The 21622-nt window shown below is 38.4% G+C and overlaps 1 protein-coding gene across 2 annotated transcripts in view; it reads left to right on the forward strand.

Moving 5' to 3' along the window:
* The window catches only part of ST6GALNAC3 (ST6 N-acetylgalactosaminide alpha-2,6-sialyltransferase 3), a 220453-nt gene that overhangs the window by 129111 nt on the left and 69720 nt on the right, over positions 1-21622 (forward strand). For both annotated transcript variants that reach the window (XM_026854445.1, XM_026854447.1), the window contains exon 3: positions 20404-20813. In XM_026854445.1, the coding sequence (XP_026710246.1) occupies positions 20404-20813 (410 nt within the window). The remainder of the gene's footprint in view (positions 1-20403; positions 20814-21622) is intronic.

Here is a 21622-nt window from a genome sequence, read left to right on the forward strand (position 1 = left end):
AGCAAGTCTAAAGCTATCATAAACTAATAAGTACAGCTTTTACTCAAAGACAGCTTTGTGTCTACTGTTGTCAAGAAGCGAGGATTTGCTAGGAATACTTCAGGTAACATTTGAACAGATTTAGAGGGAAGAAAGGTTGACTGCAACTCTTCAGTTGCATTTAAGCAGGGTTTCAGCAGAAATATTAAAAGGTGACAGGCTAGTGAATACCTCCATTTCAGTTTCATTTCGCTGTAGCTTGTAACCGAAAATCAGAAGCACGTGACAGTGTTTTAAAACAACCATTAATATTTAGCAAAATATTCTTGGCTTTCTAGAAAGTTGGAAGTTGTTATTATTACTTCTACTACATCATGGAGAAGTAGGTTTGTCCTCATTTTACTGATTTCTCTATCTGGGTATTAGGCTTTGTTAAATTGCAGGTTGCTTTGCTTGTGTATGAGTTACACACATGCATGCACACACACATCTGCCCAGCTACCTTTTTGCTAGGGATACCTGGATAGTTACTGTTCCATGTAGTGCAGAGCACAGTGCTGAGCTAGAGACTGCTACTACACAGCATAGAGTATCACCTTCTTTCTTTAGTGTCTCCCAAGAAGGCTAAATTGTGAAGTGCTATATGTATATCAGCCTACTAAAACTCACTGAATCACAGAAAATAGGGTAAGAAAGGACGTCAGGAGTTATCTAGTTTGTAATTGTGCCTCTGGCAAGATTGTTTCTAACTATGTTTTAGTGTATCACTTGCTAGAAGGCTGCTTAAAGATTCTAACCCAAATCTCTCTTTCTACCACCCAGCTCACGTAAAACAGACATGGAGAATCCTTTGCAGAATGTTTTACATATTTGGAAACATTTATCACATCTTCTCCATTTACTCTTCTCTGCACTAACCCAGTTCTTCCATTGCTGGTTAAGTTTTCTAGGGCATGGATAATTCTTTTTGCTTTTTACAGCCTTTCATAGCTGATCCAAATCTGTGCTGAAGTCAAATGCCCAGACTGACTTTACTATCATCGCTGCTGAATAGAGTGAAAAGATGATTTCAAAACCCTTTATGTATGTCTCAGGATTATGTTTGCTTTTTTAGTTATTAAAAACTGTATTGATGATTTTTCTGCCTGAGCACACTTTTGTGACTTGTAGCTGAGGAGATGACTGCTGTTGTTAGTGAAGGTTGCCCCACTTTAGAAAGTTAATGCATCAATTAAATTAGCTAAATGTTTATATTGCTGTCATCTGGCCAGCAAAATATATATTGGGTTTTTTGGGTTTTTTTTAATAGAAATCCACAGAAATCAAAGGTCATGCTCAGAGTAAGATTATGGCATCATAATCTCATTACTTGAATTGGGAGGGGAATGTTGAGATTAAAAAGAGAGAGAAAAGGAATGAAATATACACCAAAACTGATATTTGTTACAGAGCAAATGCTAAAGGAAGAAATTAGAAGAGACATGCCTCATTTGAACATCAAAACAGTGAAAATAGCATTTCATTTCTATTTTTATTTCAAAACACATCCGAGAAAGGGAATAATGTAGATGGAGACAAAAAAAAAAGATGTCTAAGTGCTTTTCTTTTCAAAATTTGTCCTAGTGAGAGATGGATGGCAGGGGATTTTATGCCCCAAACAGCACTTATAAGTGCTTTTGCTTTTTCAATACCATTCTTAGACTGAGAAAGGGAGAAGAAGAAACAGACAAGGTACCCTGACACATCACTTCTAAGTGATTTCTGTCCCGAAAGTATTCAAAAGACTGATAGAAGATTTTTTTTTTTGTTGGATATTTATTTTGTTCTGTGACTTGGCAGAAATGGAGTGGGAAGATGAAGGGAAGCTCTAGTGAATTTTTATTTCCCAAGGTCAGAAGAACAAAAGTCAGTTTTTCTCCTGTTTTTGTTTTTTTATTCTGATTTGTTAGAGATGCAGTGAGACTTCTTTTGAAGATCCCAGGCAAAAGTAAAATGGAGTTATTTTCTTCGTGTTTTGTAATGGTAGTAGTGAAAAAAATACAAGGATGGGTTCTTATTTTCAGCAAAGAACAAAACTGTGAGCTTGTGATTAAAGCAAAAATAATCCAACAATATATGAAAAAGAACAGCTGACCTTAAGTATTTTGCAGCATCGGAACCTTAAACTGACATGACTTGCTGTTGGATCACCCAAAAGTATTGTACAGAGACAGAGTATCCTCAGAGCTGAACTCAAACCTGAAGGTAATGGCATATAGAAAGTCTCCCCAACCCTGAAGAACATGTTTCTTTGTCCACTTCTTTAGAAAAGGTTGTTTGCTCTGTCCTGGAAAGTGACCTAACCTTCCACCTCCTCCAGAGTGCAGGGGCTCTCGTTGTACAATGCAATTACACTGTACCTGTGCCTTTTCAAACCTGCAAATTATTCCTTCATGAATCTGAAAAAAAAATACTACCATCAGCCTTTTCATTTCATGTTCAGGCAATAAATTTTTTATATCCTTATGGAGTAAATGCGTATTCCTAGGCCAAGCTTTCCAGATAGCTGTCACTAATTGGTTTCCCTACCAGAAATCTTCAGAAATTAAGTTTCTGTTGAGCTGTTCCAATTTCCAGGTGAAGCTGGACCATTCTTATCTGCAGCCAGGATTAGGAGTAGTTTCTTTCACCTCTTTTTTTCTCCCTTCAAGACAGTTGAAGACTTAGCTATGTGTTCCTGACTATTTTGTAAGAATACAAAGCCCCAGCATTTGGGCTCTGAATTCCCCTGTATCATAGCCAATGAGTTGTCACTGGAGAAACCACAGAATACTTAATGGTAACAAAAACATGCAGTCTGGTATAAGGTGGGAATAGTAAAAATAATGAAATAAAGAAGGATGTCCTAAAGGTGCAAGTGTACATAAGTTTCTGTGTTGAGCAGTGAAGTTCTGGTGTCCACATAAAAAATGCAGCAAGACTAAAATTCAGGTTGACATATTTGCAGATAGAAATATGGTTTCCTTTGACACTAAGGTCAAACTAGATGTCTCATTTATCATGCCGTCTGGCAAGAAGTCCACTTTGCATCTTGAATGCTTCTGTAAGGCTTGGAAATGCCCATGGAACTGTGTTCCTGAGCTCCAGTATCAGTAGGTCTCCTGTGTCTGCATATGTCAGCTGTTACTCTTCAGACAGTGCTCTAAGTACTAATCAGTACCCACATCAGAGGCTCAGAACAGTCATAATCTGTTCTACCAAAAAAACCCCATCCCTCCAAATAAAGCAGTATCAGAAGGCATTTAAAACAAACTGATGAATTAAAAATAAATGTTCACCACAATCAGAAGGTTTTTTTATTTAAGAATTCTAAAGATTCTGAAGAAAATGAAGTATCTCAGCATAACAAGGAAGTTTATTGTGCAAGTTAGCTGGATAGGAAATGAAAAATAAGGACAAATGGTCAATTTTTACTCTGACAGCACTTCTCTGATTTCATTTGCTGGATTCAGTTCTTTTACAACACAGTCTCATTCCTGGATGTCACTGGGATGGAGGATTCAGACTGGTGCCACAGGAAGATCCTGGGTGTCATGTGAAACTTCAGCTACCAAGGAAACATTTCAGTCTAAAACAGAAGACACCTTGCAAGTCTAAGTCTGAACGTCTGCTAGGTAGTGGGTGTCATAAGGGTTTGCGTTTTTTGATTTGTTACATAAAGATCACTTAAATTTCTTTTCAGATTGGCTTTAGATATATCAGCATTTGTGAGATGATGAGGCAATGCTCATAAGATCATGGAGGCATCTACAACGCTCATCTTGGCAGTCAAGAGCAAACAAAAATGTTATCCAGCTCTTGCCTGTAGTCTGTTATTGCCCACTCTTTGAAAAAAAAACAACCCAAAATGCAAACAACCCAACAAAAATACTCCAAAAGCATCCACCAACAGAAGGAACTGGCTGCTAACAAAGATCCTGAAATATTTAGCCAGTAGTCTCGTGTTTGCATGCTGAATACAAGCCAAAGAGCTCTTCGTTGTGGAATTAAATACCTGACTGTAGCTTTAGTTGTGAGAGTGATAGTAAGGTTAACTGTCTCTATTTGGAAAGGCATGCTACAGAAAATTATTGTTATGTTTTATGTATTTCTCATTGTGGGGCTCCTGTTCCAAAGTATGTAGCTAATCCTAGTCAGGTAGAAAATCCCAAGTCAAATTGTCTCATGCATAAAGAAAGACAGTTTAGAAGGCAGGAGTCATTAGGGGGAAAGGATTTTTCATTTTAGTTATGAAACTTAATTTCTTTTCACTGTCTTCCCTCCTTTGACTCTGTAAAATATTGATACATATTATAATTTCTGACAGTGATGTTGATTGTAGCATGTAAGTAGTATCCAACAGCTGAAACAGATGGTGTAATATTGTGATGGGGCCTATCACATAGTGACAAGATTGGAAGATGCAGCTCAGAGTGTATAATTTGGTATAAATGAGAATCTTGAGTCTGAACACTCCTGAAATTACAGAAAGTTCATATCTGAACACAAACTTCACAGCATCATCCCGGTTCTGAATTTCAGCAGTGATTGTTCAAGCAGGGGAGACTGAGAGAGCAGTGTGAGATCATAGAGATATGGATGAGAAGGAAACCCTTCCTCAGCCACATAGCAGAGCACCAAGCAAACACATGGATTTTAATCCTGCAAGAAGATGGTTTTGTCTCATGTTACTTCATGGCAGATCCTGCTTTTCCAAGTTTGGAGTGTTTTCCATCTGAGTCATTAGAGGTGACTACCATCAGACACCTGTGGTCTCACTGCAACTGCTGATTGATCATACAGGACAGAAAAACAGCCTTGCAAATCTTTGACCATTGTCCTTGAGTATGTTTTAGACATTAAATTTGACTCAAGGTTTTTAGAATTATGGACTGGGGATTGCTTTGTCTTTAAGAAAAGTTTCAGAGTATTTGTAAACTGGGGAAACTTTTTGTGCATGTCTATGCATTGTTACTTTTTTTTTTTCATAAACCTTTTTTCCAAAACAGTTGGATTTTTTTTTTCTTGAAGTTTTTCCAGCAGCTGATAATGTTCAAAATAACTCTGTGCTACTTGGGATCAAAACATTCCTGGCAGCAAAATAAAGCACAGCGTTAACTGTTTTGTTTCAACAATAAAGTGGGAAATAAATGAATACTTTTGGAAAATAATTAAATTATTAGAGAGCAGAACTCTGGAAGTAATTTGTGAAATGTATTGTTTATCTCCACAGTTAATTACATTTTGATTTGAAATGTGTGTATGTGGAACAGCAATGTGTTTAATAGTTACTGTATCTGGGTTGCCCAAATAGCATTTAATCCACCCCATGTCAAATGTTTTGTGGGTAAAAGGGTGTCCTGGGAGAATCAAGGCCTAGCAAGATAACAGCCATGCTCTTTACATTTAACTTATTAATCAACAGGTAAGAAGAAATGGTTTGTGTCTGGTCAGCTATCCATGAGCAGCAGCCAGATGCTTTGCCCTTTCCAAATGTACTCTGAATAAGAATGAAACCATGCTACTTGTTTTGCCCATTAGATAGCATTATCTCTGTGGAATGCCAATTCATATCTCCTTGTGCTGTGTGTGGTTCTCACATATGGGATTTTAATAACCTTCATGCTGTGCTATGAATTCATAAACAGGGCTGATAGAGGAAAAGCACCACAGGACTTTATTTTTTCATTATTGCTCTTTTGAAAAACAGGGTCTGCAGGATTTTTGCAAGGATCTTGTGACAGAACTAACAATGGTTTTGCTGCTACAGTGGGGTTATTCCAAGGGGAGGGGATAAGTACAGTATTCACTTGTGATATACTTTTTCAGAATTGATCTTCATCATCCTACATTTTGTAGCCGCTATAATTCTGCTGTGTTATAGTTGGAGCTTTGCAGGTCTGATTGTATGGGAGTTTTTTCCATTTTTCTAGAATGCAATGTGCATTTGATTTCTTGAAACATACCTCTTCTTCTCCTGTCCCAGCCTGTGAAGCTACAGCTTACTGCTCAGTGGTCACTAGTACATGACAGCAGTCTTGACTTCTGTTTCAGAACAGATTTATTCATTCTGGATGAGTGGGGTTTCTTCCTTCTTTTTACTCCTCTCCTAACCCCGGAGTCCATTAGAGCTACCACTTCTGCATCTTGGCCATGTTCCGTTACTGGCTGAGGCACCACTGTTAGTAGAGCTAAAAGTAGTAACAAGAACTCACAGTATCGGTTCCCAGGCATGATGTGGTATATATCACCTCATATTCATTGCTAACAAACCTTAAAAAGAAGACCTATGATGAGGACTCAACTAAAATTTACAGTCACTACAAATAGCCCATGAAGTAATGAACCCAAGCTGTTTGAAACAGCCAGTTTAGCAGTCCTGGACCTGGTTCACATATGTCAGGAAGGAAATGGCACTGGGTTGCCTGCCCGTACCCTGTGCCACACCAGCTGGAGTGCACTGGTGGTTATGATCTTAGGTCAATCTGGATTCCAGTCTTGTAACTGTGCCTAATAATGTTTGATCAGGAATAAGATTTATTTGGTGTAGCTTCTGTGTGGGATTGTGATATCAAAACTTATCCCATTTCATTTTAGGAATGTTTCTCTCATCTGCTGTATTTTGTACGTGATTTTGTGTGTGACAGGCAGTAGAAAGAACCAAGAAGAGACAGGGAAAAAGAGAATACTTTTTCACTAATTATTCAACTTTCAATCTTTTGTTGTGGGGTTTGTTTTTTTTTTTTTTTTTTTTTTGGGGGGGGGGTGGGTTTATTTCCCTCAGTGATGAATAGTCTTCACTATTAAAAATGTGTGTTGTCGTCTTTATTAAAATTCATTCAACTTCCCCTTGGCTCTTAAAGTGATAGAATTATAGAATTATTGAAAAGAATAGGTTGCAATGAACCTCTGGAATCCATCCTGTCCAACATCATCTATAAATAGGACTAACACCAAAGTTAGGTCAGGTCTGTATCTCGTCAGGCTTTGAAAACCTCTAGAATCTTCTGGGCACCTGCTCCAAAGCTTAATTGCCCTCTGTTACAAAGGTGCATTCCCTGAAAAAAAGAGATTGTTTTTTTCTGGGACAGATGTAGCCCATCAGTATTCCTTCATTAGCTCATCTCCGTTGTTCCTTTTTAGCCATAAGGAACACTGTGCATGTCTGAGACCACGTATGATGGAGTAGCTGAACACAGACAGACACACACACATTTTTCTTCACACTGTATCTATAATTCTCAGTTGTATGATTCAGAGAGAGGAGATGCCAAAGCTTTCACATTTGCTTTGTAAATATTTGCTTATAAGGGAATTAATACTTAATTTAAACTCCGTATCTATCTCTTGCTGCTTTTAGTTTTGTTAACACATATATATATATATATATATATATATATATATGCTTTTTTTAAAGTCACTAAGCAGACAAGAGAACATAGAACTTACATGACTATAGAAATGTTTTCCAGTATATACTGTTAATGGAAATGAAGAAATGCTGTTTCTATGCAAGCCAAGGTTCATTGCTGTCCTCTGGGCTTTTCTCTCAACATCAGCTGTAACCTGGGTGGGCATTTCTTTTGGATGATTATTTTATAATTAGTTGATTACTTCAGTGGAATATTTTATTTTTGGTTTTTTACTTAGCTGCATACTGTAGTCCCTCAGACCTTTTTTGTGGCAGTGAGGTGGAACTTAGCCTCTCCAGTTCCCAATGTGTGGTTGTCCTGATCCAACGTCAGGGAAAGTTTCAATATGATCCCAAGAGCGAGATTAAGACAAACGAGGTCAAATGCTGTATACTCAAAACAGTAGTTTATTATTTAAAAAGTGAAGAGGGATAGCGACAGGACACAATGGAAGGAAAAGAGAGAAATAAAGCAAGGATGTGGGATAGGGCTGCAAGGGGACGCCGTGGGATCCACCGTGGATCCCATGGCATCCCCTTGGTCCTCAGTCTTCAGTGGTGGGTGGGCATGGATCTGGCTTCAATGGTGGATGCACACAGATCAAAGTTTCTGTTGCCTTTTTATGTTTATCATATCTGCTAATTAGCATATCTGCTCACCTTTAGGTTTTTTTCTCTGGTTCCACAGGTTTTGTTGCATTCTACTACTGGGCAAAAACCCAGTTTGCTTCTTATCAGTTCATTAGCAATGCAGGCCTGGTGTCTGGCCTACAAAATAGAGCCACAAATGGCTACACCATGGGGCCAGCTCAGTATATGTCTGCCCCTTTGAGGCTTGTCTTGTCTAAGGAGTCCAACAATGCAACCTCAAAGAAGTGGGGGGGTGCATCCTTCAGTACACTCCCACTTCCCTGGGTGACATTCCCCAGACCAATTCACACTATGCAGCAGCTTGTCTTGGAGATTTGGACAGACACAAGCAGGCTTTGACACAGTCATAGGACATTTCAGTCTGTCATGGTGGTTGTGAGCTATTGATAGCTGGAGGTCCAACAGAGCCTGTAGCACAGAGCAGCATTGTTCTGGGAAGAGGAGAAGAGAGGCATAACCTGCTGTAGAAGGCAGTTGTCAGTCTTCCATTATCTCTTCCCTTGCTAGGCCATTAGTTGACATGTATTTCGCCATATTCATAGTGCCAGCAAGCCAAAGCAGTCAGCAGGTACATACCATTGGAGAGCGCCAGGTTTCCCTCCTTATCGCTGTCCCCGAGAACCTGTTCTGTTAGAACTACAGTAGTCATTGGTGTATCAGTTGGAGTTACAGAGCAGCTGATGAGCTTTGGTGCTGACCTTTAAGATTGCTTTTCAAGTTGTCAGACAATAAAGATCCTGCTGTCATTACAGTCCTTGGAAACAAGGAATCAAAAGCTTCATTAAAGTCAACATGTTTAAAAAGAACCCAACAACCAACAACCTAAAGAAACCCTGTGCACTCACAAGCAGGACTGAAAGGTAGACTCTGTCTTAACCCATTTGATGCCAGAAAGAGCAGGAAGCTAACATGGCCTCCTAGGTTTCCATCCCAGAAAAAGACTTAGAGGGGAAATAGTTTCACTAGTCACCAGGTAAGTCCATATAGCACAGAACATCAGGATGCGTGCTCTCATTCAAAGAAGGAAGAGTAACCTGACTTTGTGAGTAGGTAGCTTGCATCAAGAAAATACCCTGCATCCTTTTCACAGGTTGAAGCAGAATCATAGCTGAGAGGCTTCTACTGAGTCCAGGCAAATATTATGCCTAGAACATTTTTTCTGAGTTATTTCATTTTATAGTCCCATGTCTAAATTTATTTTTCGGAGTAGGGTATGTCTTGTTGAGTCTGGCCCTGCATGGATTCTCACCCCAAGCTGGACATGTCCTATGAGAAGTTTCCTTGCTGTTTCTCTTGCTGCTGAGCTGAATCTCTTTACTGATGGAACGCTTTTCCATCTATGAACTGAGAATCTAAATTTCTCTTTCCAAAATTCAGAGATTAAGTCATGGTTCCAGTGATCTTCAGTGGGAGTTTTGCTTTTGGCTGTAATGGAGACTATGAACGTGCCATAGATTTTCCTGGAAAGTCAGCGTATAGCTACATTACAGTGGTATTTTTCTCCTTAAGGTGTGTGAAGGACTCAAAATCAATTCCTCTCTTAAAAATGTAAATTATAGGTAGAAGAGCTGTATGATTATAACTGCCCGTTTTTGAGGTAGTGTTGTTTATGTTTTGCAACTGTATCATTGTCAGGCCCGGCTATACAGTGAAGAAAAGATTGATAGGGTTTATTATTTTCATTTTTTTAATAAGATTTTGTTTTGCAATTACTTCTAATATGCTTCACCTCATAACATACCACCTCAGTGTGTGTGTGTGTTATTCAGTGCCTGCTCAGGCCTTGGCCTTGTTCTGAGCTCTACAGAGATCACGCGCAGACCTGTACGCGGCCCCGCTGACTTCAGTGAGATTTGGCAGAGACCACTGTGCTCAGGGGCTTTTCTTTAGCAAAGGCTCTTAAGTGAGGGGGAAATTGGACTGATGTGGGCCATGGTAGTAGCAGAAGCGACACCATCAAGCTCTGTGAGGAAGGAGAACTGGTACAGAATGACCTTTGAATTCTTTAAAAATCATTTAACCCAGTAGTTCCTACTGAGAATGCTTACAAATTATTGCAGGTAGTGTTAGTCCATGGTACAATCTAGTGCCTGCAATGAAACCTGCACTAATTAAAATTTGTTTAGTGGACATGCACACTGAGGAAATGATGTAAAAGCAATCAGAAGAGAGTACATGTACTTTTATTTCATTTGAATCAGACCTTTTAATTCAGAGTTTTAAAATATTCAGCTATGCTTCAACAACTTCCATTAATGACTTAAACCACCTTAAAATAAATCTTCCTAATTATTTAAGCAGAACTCTTCAATCCAGTTTAAATTTCTGAGTGCCCCGTGCCATAGTGTTTGAAAGTTCAGATATCTGGAAAATGGTGATTTAATCTTGTATCTTAGTGCAACTAAAATGATTTAAATATCTTAAAATAAAGGATACTTAAAACAATTTAATTTTGGACTAGGACCTTGTAAGTGAAGTTTTAACCTGAAATGACATTTTTACAGAAGATTTTAAAGATTTGTAAAGCTGACAGTCACAAAGTGGTACAGTAAATATTCCCAATATGCCAATGAGGAAAAAAGAAATGAATGTGGCCAGAAGCAAGTATGTATTCTCTTTTAGATAAGGCGTCCTGCAATTAAAAACACAGGACTCAGAAAGCTTCTTAAGGCTTATTTTGTCAAATGAAAAATGCCACTGGTTTTAATGCTATTGTAATAAACCTTATTGTTATTCCTGGCATGGATTTTTTTTTTTTTTTAATTTCAGAAAAATGGATAATTAGCATTTTAGCTTATCACTTTCCTTCCATGCATACAAATAATTTGACAGATAGACCACCAAGAGAGACAAAATTAAATAATAGGTCTAGACAGCATGGAACCAAAATAAATTAGAGGTTAGGCTTCCAGCCTGTTAGGTGGATTTTCATTGGAAAAAAAAGGGGGGGAAACACAAGGTAGTTTTTCTGACAGTTTTTGCTGCTTACCTGAATATAATTTCCCCATATCAGATCCCAAATAAATTGACCTGAAATAAGATGTAAACTTCATATTAGAAGTCCCATAATTTATTTGTGAGTGTAATTTTTTCAAATGTACTTAGATTAGAGGCCTAACAGGCATTCCTGCATCTGTGATTCAGCCAAATAAGTTCCTAGATAATGGCCCATGATTAATGGTGAGTGCTGATAATAGGAGGTTATTAGAGAAAGCAAACTTGGAACAAATCTGCTGTATACATTATATACTTTACCGCCATCTGTGGGTATTTATAATAAATACAAATTAAAGTCAGCGGTTACAGAGTAACCAATATTTTGCACATGTGACAAAGAATTCCTTAGACATAGTCTTATAGTAGGCAACTTCATAGTGAAAAATTCTCATTAATTTTTTTGCACAGATACATATTATTATTTGCAAAGTTAAAACAGCTTTTGTGGACAGAGTCCTTTTGGCCTTGGTTGCTTTCAAGGATGTTATTCTGAAGTCAACACTGTGAGGAAGGTTTATGTGTTACACGTTACCTCTGCTCTACTGCCATACACAGTATTGGATGTGAGAAATTGTTTTTGTCTTTTTGTACTGTGATTCATTCACTCTTCAGTCTGTGTGCTAATAGTACGTGTCCCCCTTTTATGTCTTCTTGAGTTGTAAGTGACATTTTACCTCCTTGTGTTTTGTATGGTTTGCCAAGCAAATATGCCTGTGTAGAGTAGAAACAAATTTTATCTTCCTACATACAAAACCCAGAAAAGAAATGCAATGTAAACAGAGAATTGCAGGAGATAAGGTAAACCTAAATATTATGATACCAATAACTTGTTGGATCAAGTGATGACATTTTTTTGCTGATAGCCAACAGACTTGCAAATAGAGTTTTGTAGTACACTGACAAAAGGGGTGTCAGAGTTAAGATCTGCTGATTGTGTTGTGTTTGGAATTGTTTATGAAATTTGATGGATAGTGCCTGGCTTAAATTGTTACTCCAGTAACTTTTGTGCACAAAATTCAAGAGTCATCAAGTGCTAATGAGGGTCAGTGAACAGTGTGGTGGATGTGAAGATAAATGACTTCGTTGGATTCAGCATTCAGCAAGCAGCATTTGGTTGGAAGGATTCCTGGCTTTTGAACTGTTACAAAGACGTGATGTTTCAAAGGCTGTACATTTGCAAATGATAGATGGAGTGTCACAAACATTCTGGTTATTTATGATCATCAGCTAAGCCACTGGGATGAAGTTAAGAGTACTCTAGAACTAATGTAGTTCGTTTGGTTTTCAGTTTTGAACAACTGTAAAATTAATTTTCTCATAGCCTGTTTGTTAGAGTGAATGTTATTTTAGTGCCTACCTTGTGAACTTGTGGTATAGCGTGTGCCTGATGGAATTTGCCTCCCTCCCATAACAATTAGGCATTCGATCCTCAACTGTGTTAGACATGAACATTTCCACATGTGTTCTTGGTCAGACTTGTATTTTTATCCTGATATTATATATGCCAGGAAGATTCTGCTTTTCTCCTCCCTGCCCCCTCTTCCCTTCAGAGGTGTTAATTATGTGGATCTGGAACTGTAGATGTCTGTATGTCTACAGATGTCAGGGTTTCTGGTTACCTACAAGCTGTAGTGCTCTATGCTGCACTGAATGTATCTGTTCCCATCAGTTTTCTGCTTGGGCAGTTGCAGTTTAAAGGAAAAAAAGCTATTCTCTCTGCCTAATGCTGAGTTATTAGATTGACATGTCTGATAAAGCTTTCTTCACAACAGTTAGTTTATACCTTAACAAATATCTTTAGGTGTTTTTCTTCTCTTTTGCTAGATTTCATTCCCAAACATTATGGTTTATATTACTGTCTATATATCAGTATTTGACTTTCTCTCAAATTCTCTTTCCCCTCACATGTTTCTCTTTTAAACACTAAATGATATTCTACCTTTTCATAGCCTGTTTCAGTTCTTTTGTGAAATCTTTTCTGTCTTCTTTTCTCTTTTGGTATCCTGCTTCCAATTTATTTCCTTCCCCGTTTTGTGACATATTCATTCATGTTAATAAGAACACGTCCCTTCTGCCATTCTACCTTGGGAGAGGAGAATTTACCAACCACCGGAGATGCAAACTGAAATGCAGCTTCTACCAACCGAGAGCTGCATGCCCAGGTCAGGTCCTCACATATCCTCCAGGCAATGCCTTAGGGCAAAACTTTTTCACCTGCCATTCTCTCAGTACTCAAAGTCCTGCAGGGCTGTTGACCATCAGTCCTCCAGTGCTCTCTGCCTCGGCTGCGTCTGTCTGTTGTGCTTGAAACACTGAATCGGGCGGCTTCTTTCCTTCATTAAACCCTCCATGTAGAGACAGAACCATTTGTCCTGTTCTCTGTTTACTCTCCACCGCCTTTGTATTTTTAAGTCTCTTTTACAAATAGAGCTATCAGAATTCTTTCAATAGTTTATTATTCCAGAAGAAACTACTAGTGTAGGCCTATTTAAAAGGTGTCTGTTTCAATGAAGTTTCAGCTGGAAATCAGGAAAAAAAAGGAAAAAAGGAAAGGGACTGTTCTGTTAATGTGAACTACCATCGTTTTTCATAGTGCAGGAAAATGTTCAACTGAAGGAACATTTAAATTCGGTTTTAGAAAGCTATTTGCATAATATTTTTAAATAATAGAAAGTTAAAATATTTTGATCTGGACCTGATTTTGTTTGGATTTTATTTTATGGGATTTGTCAAAAGGGGTACTATCTTTGACTTTTCAATTTTAGCTTTACATTAGAATAGAGGACAATACATAGAAAGACCTGGTTTTCTTCTTTATAGGTCATATACTTGACTCTTGCTACTCAGAGTTTTCTCAAATATATTTGAGGCATTTATTTACTTTTCAGTTCTCAGTATCATGAAATGTACCTGATTCTTGCCTTGTTCTAAATCTGCCTATATTGTTCCCAATAGCAGCAGCAAAATCAACAACATTCTGGTGAGCATTTGCTCTATCTTGAAAACAGTATGAGCTGGCATGGAGTAACTGGAGCTGTCTTGAAAGTGAGAAAGATGACACTGCATCACTTTGCACTGTGGTTCGTGTTCGGAAGGTTTGGGTTTGTGGGTTTTTTTTTTTCCTTTCTGTGAGAAAGTAAACTAAAATGTTTCAAAAATACACCTGCTGAATGAAAGTTTAGATGGTTCTGAGGATGCTGGCATGCAAGTTTCAACCCCTGCCCAAAGTCCGAGCTTCCTTCCCTTTTCTGTCTCTTTACCACTAACATCAGGAATCCACAAGGAACTTGTTCAAGCAAAGGGCTAATACAACCATTTTGAGGTGCTGTAACATGAGCTGCAAATCAAATAGCAGTTCTGTAACAACTAGGTCAGTGTATATAGAAAGAATTTCAGTGATGGTTATTTATTCAGTCTCTTACTGCAAGATTAGTCTTATTATGTGGCTCCTATGCATTCCCTTCCAATCCATTCAATTTAAATAAAAACTTCCTGCTAGTGTGTATGTACGTATCTGTGACAGTCACCTAAAGAATAAATATTCCAGGCACTCGAGTCTCAGGAACAATCTTATGAAGAGGCAGATCATAGTCTATTTATTTGGAAATGGGATGCATCTTGACAAAGGACTTATTTCAAAATAATGTCAAAATATTAAAATCTTTATGAAATCTTAACATTAAATTTTATGAAGACAAAGATGTGTGCTGGGAAGTGATGCTAAGGGCTGGGACCAAAATCAACTGCTGAAGATTTAAAAACCACAGCACTACCACAGGAGGGAAGGGGGAACAACCACAAACTCAGGGTAATCAGACCTGTGTTGTTTTTATCATTTTTGGTTTTATTGCTTGATGTTAGCTATATAATGTGATTTATATACAGTGCTTCTGAGTGCTGTATTAAATTGATAGCTCTTGCTGGGTGAACACACCAGCACTATCTTTCTTTTCTTTAAATGTGCTGAATTTTGTCTTCCAGAAGCCTAGCAAGTCTTTCCTCCCAGTCAGAGGTCTGAAGAAAATGAGTAAGTGTAGATAAAACTGGTTAATCATCACTGAAACACAGGAAAAATTAAAATACATTTTTTGCTTGTAAAGTAGAGGAAAGCAATAAAAACAATGCCAGACGGTTAATGCCTCTCTTGTACCTTTCATTTCAAAGACCTCAAATGAACATCAAGAAGAATAAAGGCAAAATCTATTCCCTACTGGCATCATTATAAATGTTGTATCCTCTAAAACTCTAAAGACAGCCAAGAAGAGTAGAAGAATAAATGGCATTGAAATAAAGAATGTCTCTCTGGAGCTTTGTTCAATCGGCTTTGTTAGAATTCACTCAAATAGGATGATTATAAGAAAAGATCTCATTTGTTTCAACATTAAAGGAGCAAATTAATATGTGGCGAGCTGCTAATAATTGCCTCATTATGTAGTGAATGGGCATTGCATCCAATTTACAAAATTACAATCATATTGTCAGAGTAACAATTGGGAAACTTTAATCTGAATTTCTTAACTATCTGTATGATTAGTTGTGGGATTCACAGAGTGAAGCAGAGTTGGTGGTTGGAGTGAGCTCTCCAGCGCACCACCAGTCTATAATGCTAAGAAGTCGCAAGAGAAATTCAGCTTTTCATTAGTATAAATTACATCTGTATAGGTCCTGGGATAGATTTGGTCCAACTGAAGAGTGAATCTGGCAGTCTCTGCTAAGGTGGGAGCTTGGCATGCGACTGGTCTGTCAAGACATTGTTTTGTTAGGTTCCACGGACTTGTGCTGAAGTTTTGGCCAATAGGTTAAGAGACCTGGCCTGAGATCACTGAGATCGCTTGGGTCTTCAGCAGACCCGCAGGTCTGTGGTTGGGAAACTTGGCCATCCAGGATCTGTGTCACTGGGAAACCCACCCTTGCAAATGGTCCTGTAGCTGGAGTTTCAGTCTCTTAGTGGAGACATTTGAAATGGTGGGGGAGTTGTTTCAAATTGGAAAGTAACCAATTTTCCAAATATTGAAATCCTCTGTGGAAGAGAATCATGTTTTGTGACCTACTTCTAGTTAGATTTGCTTGTGACCTTTTCTAATTCTGGCTGGTTTTGTTATTTAATGATTTGACCTTTGATTCTGTGAAGCCACTTCAGTGCTAAATGCAAAGATTTAATAACTAGAACTGTTTGATAAGTGACCTTTATTACACAGCTATTTCTCTTTGCTAGAGAAACGGCACTGTTTTGCAAGTTCTAATTCACAGTTTTAATTATCTTTTCTATTGTCTGTAAGCTTGCACAGGAAATGGAAAGGTCAGACATTTCATTTTCTTTACTGATTAAAATATAAGTGCTCCTCAACAGTTACAATGTATCACTCAGGAAGAAGATGGGACAATTTGTCAGAATCATGCCCAGCTGCTCTGCTGAGAAATTCCACATCCTTCTGGTCAGCGACAAAATGAATCGTTTTCTAGAAGCAATAATAGCTCAGCCCCCATGGTGTGTAGAGGTGAAATACGTGTCTAAATACATGAAAAGAGAAGAAAAGGTGAATGATTCTCTATGTTTTTTCCTTTAGCTCATATATCTACAATGCAAGTGAAAGAAGATCTTGTGAAAGGTACAGGTAAACCTATAACTGACATTCTTGGTTGTCGTGGTTTAACCCCAGCTGGCAACTAAGCACCACACAGCTGCTCACTCACTCCTCCCCCCAGCCCCAGTGGAATGGGGAGGTGAATCAGAAAAAAAGAAAAGTAGACTTTGTGGGTTGAGATAAGAACAGTTTAATAATTGAAATAACTACTACTACTAATAATAATAAAGATGAAAAAAGAGAAAGAAATAAAACCAAAGAAAAACAAGCGATGCACAGTGCAATTGCTTACCACCTACTGACCAAAGACTGAGCAGCAGTCTCACCTTCCCAGCCAACTCCTCCCAGTTTATATACTGAGCATGACATTCTCTGGTATGGAATATCCTTTTGGCTTGTTCATGTCAGCTGTCCTGGCCATTCTCCCTCCTGGCTTTCTGTGCACCTAATTTCTGGCAGAGCATGGGAAACTGAAAAATCCTTGATTAAGGGTAAACACTACTTAACACACTGATGTTTTAGTTGTTGCTGTCAATGTTATATTCATTCTATATCTAAAACACAGCATTGTACCAGCTACTAAGGAGAAAATTAACTCTATCCCAACCAAACCCAGAACATTGGTCCAGAAACCATAAACAGTAACAGCACAGGTTTCTGTATGGTCCTGCCAATCTGTATCAATCTCATTGCTGCTGGACCATCCCTACAGATGAGAGGGCAGCCTGGACTGTCTGCCAGACCCATTTTTGTTTTTTCTGATAAGGCGGCTGCTGCTGAGTTAGTGTTTGATTGCTATCCTGGTGTTTGTGATGTGATTACACCTGTAAACAGTTACTGTTAATTGCAAAACAGATCACCAAGAAGATACATTTTCTCTAATTCTTCAGTTTTCATCTCTCTGTATTCACGTTTCTGTGTGTAAGAATTGTCTCTCTGCTTCTGTTCATCCTTAATATAAACAATACAGTAAGTTAAATGGAAAAATGATAGTTTCCCTTACAGGTTAGGGCTATCGTGAGCAACCTTGCAGACAAAAATCTGCATATGGGAAAAGGATGTGAGGGATGTAGGACTCCAGAGTATGGGGTGAGAGGGAGCAACAGCACGTCACCCCAACTCCTCCAGGTTCATAGGGTCAGCTGTGTCCTAGTTCAGTAACATAAGTAGCAGTCACAGCTACCCTACCCAGGTGCTTCCCAGTTCTGGCTCCTCCAGTATCCAAATCCCTGTGCCTGAATAGCTCCTGTGGAAGCCACCTGACAGAGGAGCTACGTTTGAGCAGCTTTTGAGTCTTAAAGTGATGGGACAGCCATACCTGAGCTAGGGCGTAATAACAAACAGGAATGTCATGTTAAATAAGGAAAGTGAGAAAGCTGTTGTATGTGGATTACTGAAACTGCCCCTTTTGTCTGTGACACTTATAAACCAACGCCTCAAGCCTGCCTCCTTATGGCAGTTCAACAAATGACTATTCATGTGTGTTTTCTCATACATTGAGGAAGATATGATGCAAAAAGTGACTGAAGTCAATGGATGACTCTGGAGTCAGTGGAATGTTTGTCACAGGTCAGTCAGTATCAACTCCCTCTGGGATCTCTGTTGGGAAATATGAATATTAGGACATGTAATATTTCTCTCCATTGTAAAAAATATTTATTCTGAGATAGGGCTGGGAGGGGTTAAGCCTCTGCCTCTATTGAAGAAGAGCAGATTATATGTTGACCTATTGCAGGCATTCAATATTATGAAAGCACTTTATAAATTGGAGCAAGATAAATGAATCACAACAAAAAGAGCTAGAAAACCAGGGGACACAATTGCAGGAGTGAGTGTACTCAGTTTATTCGAGCAGAACAGTTACACTCAGTGAATAGAAAATGTGCAATGCATTTCTAACTAAGGTCAGAAAATCAAACAATTCCAAATTTAAGAGAGCAGCTCCATTTTAATGGTGAAGGAAAAATATTCTGAGAAAAAAACAATACAACAACCCCACAACAAAAAAACCCCACCAAGGTTGAGACAGATTTAAATGGGACCAGATTCCTGACCAGATTGGCTTTTCCTATCTAGTAGTTTCATATTCAGCATTTGTTAGTTTGAAAGTTCACCGTGAAAGTATAAATTAATCTTCTGGGACTTTAACAATTCACTTCATGTTAGGATATGAGTTATGCTTATGGATTTGTTTAGGTCACCCAGCCATGTCCTCATAATGTATCTTAGAGAGGATTTCTCTAACTAAGCGGTAAACAGAAAGACTGTTGTGTTCAGCTGCATCTCCTGGGATTTCATCCCTGCTGTCAGAGCACTATGCAGGACAGCTCTCTAAAACTACAACAGCTATAAAAAAATACATGGTGTTCTGCAAAGGAAACATTGCCAATGCTTTTGCATGCAGTCAGGCATCTTTAAGTCCTGATAAAAAGAGGAAAGATTGTTTTCATGAACCCCTCACATAGAGAAATCCAACCTTTGCAATTGTGAGATTTATTGCGGAAGTCTCACAGGATGCAGCTTAGCTCACTACAGCGTTTGTCACCCAGAGATGAGATATTATAGCTGTTATCAAAGAAATTTGATGTTTTGTCAGCCACCATGTCCTAAGGTTATAGTGGTCAAATGTAGCCAGGATATTCATCCACACCAGCTAAATGAGATGTGATTTTGAAGGGAAATAACTGCAAGTCTGATGAGAAAAGCACCTAGCATCCTTTCGGGCTAATGCTGAAGAACACGAAGGAAATTATTCCTAACAAACGTTATACTGAAGTCACTGGCTCCCAACTGGGAGCATAACAGAAAATCAAGTCTGTGACCATACAAAAAATTGTAGATAATCTGTGGCCTAAACTGTCTTCTGTAGTTTTTTTTGTTGGATCTAGTTTTCATTTGGTTTAGATTTCTAATGAAACTTCACATACAATCCAACTTAAATACAGGGAATTTCCTTTTAGTCTGTTGGTACAAAAGAACCAAAAAGTGTTTACTATTTATAGTCTGACAAACAGAACATCAGATAGGTTCCTGTATCTCTGTTAGACAGATAACTGTTCCTATTTTCAATTCATACTGGAGAAATAATACCCTAGAATGTGCTCAGGAAATACTGTCTTTGACTTCAGTTTGCCCAGGATTAAGTTCACGTGTCACCAGTCCATCTGCCTCTCATTTTTCATGGGTCATAACCGTACTCAGGAGAGAACAACGTATTCCTCTGTCTACATCTCCTTTCCAACTGCAGGATTTTCATACTACTGCACTGATTTTTAGAGTTATAGCTCATGGTTGACTTCTATCACAAATTTGGGAACTATTAATTCAGACACATAAACAGTGTATAGTTAAATTTCCAGCATTACTTCTTCTGTACTTTTTTCCTATTGCTGACACCACCTTGTTAGAAGGCAGCATTGATCTAAATATTGCTTTCTGCTGCTTCTTTCTTTCATTGTTTTCTAGTGGAAAGAGCAACATTTAGAGGAAAAAAAATATTTATTATTTTTCTAGTTGACTTTGCAAGGTAGAGAACAAAGGAAAAGATTAGAACTGCCTATTTCACTAAAAAGGATTGCATTCCGAGCTTTGCAGTGGTAGGGTTTTCTTCCAGCTCTACCACATGGGGATTGTTAGTTGTTTTTAAAGAGAAGCATTGCAATCAATTTGTCGGACTGTGCCCATCTTTCTTTTAACTGAATTTTCAGTCTTCATGTTTTACAGAGAAAGACTTGCCATATATTTTGGTTTTCTTTCTTCCAGCCTCTACAACTTGACTGTGACCTCTGTGCCATTGTTTCAAACTCGGGACAGATGGCTGGCCAGAAGGTGGGAGCCGAGATAGACAAGTCTTCCTGCATATGGAGGATGAACAATGCTCCCACAAAGGGCTATGAGGAGGATGTTGGGAAGAGGACAACCGTAAGAGTGGTCTCTCACACAAGCGTGCCTCTCCTACTCAAGAATTCTGAGTACTTTTTCAAAGAAACTAACAACACTGTTTACGTGATCTGGGGACCTTTTCGAAATATGAGGAAGGATGGAAATGGCATTGTATACAACATGCTGAAGAAAACTGTTGACAGCTACCCAACTGCCAAAATCTATGTGACAACAGAAAAGCGCATGAGTTACTGTGATGCAGTATTTAAGAAGGAGACAGGAAAAGACCGGTAAGATCTAAATGTCAAGAACAATTATAATGTTTGACAAAAGATACATGAGAGAAGTCCATGCCGGATGCCAGCTTCTAAATGAGTCCCCAGATAGGTTTTTAATGGATTGTTATATGGTTTTGACTGTTATAAGCACTTGATGAGGCAGCAGCTAGGCCCCATTTACCCCACCTACGCTACCTTCTGTTCTTTCCATTTCTTTTGGCTCGAGTCCCAAAAATATTGGATGTCTTCCTGAAACGTTTTCAAAGCTGTGTGTTGTTTTCAGCTCAATTTACTATTGATTAAATTGGCATTTTATTTGAAGAGGATAATCCTACACAAACAACATTTCCAAATTCACAACCTCAGGATAACTCTGGATGTTGTCTTTTCTTCTCCTTTAAGAGTCACTGTAGCTTTTCTTCAAACGCAAACCTCAGGGTTATGCATTATTTCTATTTCTCGGTGAAAATGGATTATCAGTGATACTGTAATAAATTTAGGTTTTTACCAGAATTATGATGAAATTCTATTTTCCATGCCTGAGAACGTGTGTTTATGTTGCTTGAGTGAGGACAGAAAGGAGATGACAGTGTGAGGGCCACTGTTCTGGCTAGCATGTTCAGAGCAGAAATTGGATTTGTGGAATTAAGAGCACAAATTGCAGGATTTTGTAACTGAGATGCAAAAATTCTGATCATCTGTGTTTTGGTGTGAAAGAACACCTGTCACGCATGAACACTGGAGCTAGCTAGGAAGGAGTTTCCAGATCACTGCTGTGCCTTAGTATTAATTTTTGAATTTACAAATCATGAATTTGCAGC

Source organism: Athene cunicularia (genome assembly GCF_003259725.1).
Source record: "Athene cunicularia isolate RWA chromosome 8 unlocalized genomic scaffold, athCun1 chr8_part1, whole genome shotgun sequence".
Classification (NCBI taxonomy): Eukaryota; Metazoa; Chordata; class Aves; order Strigiformes; family Strigidae; genus Athene; species Athene cunicularia.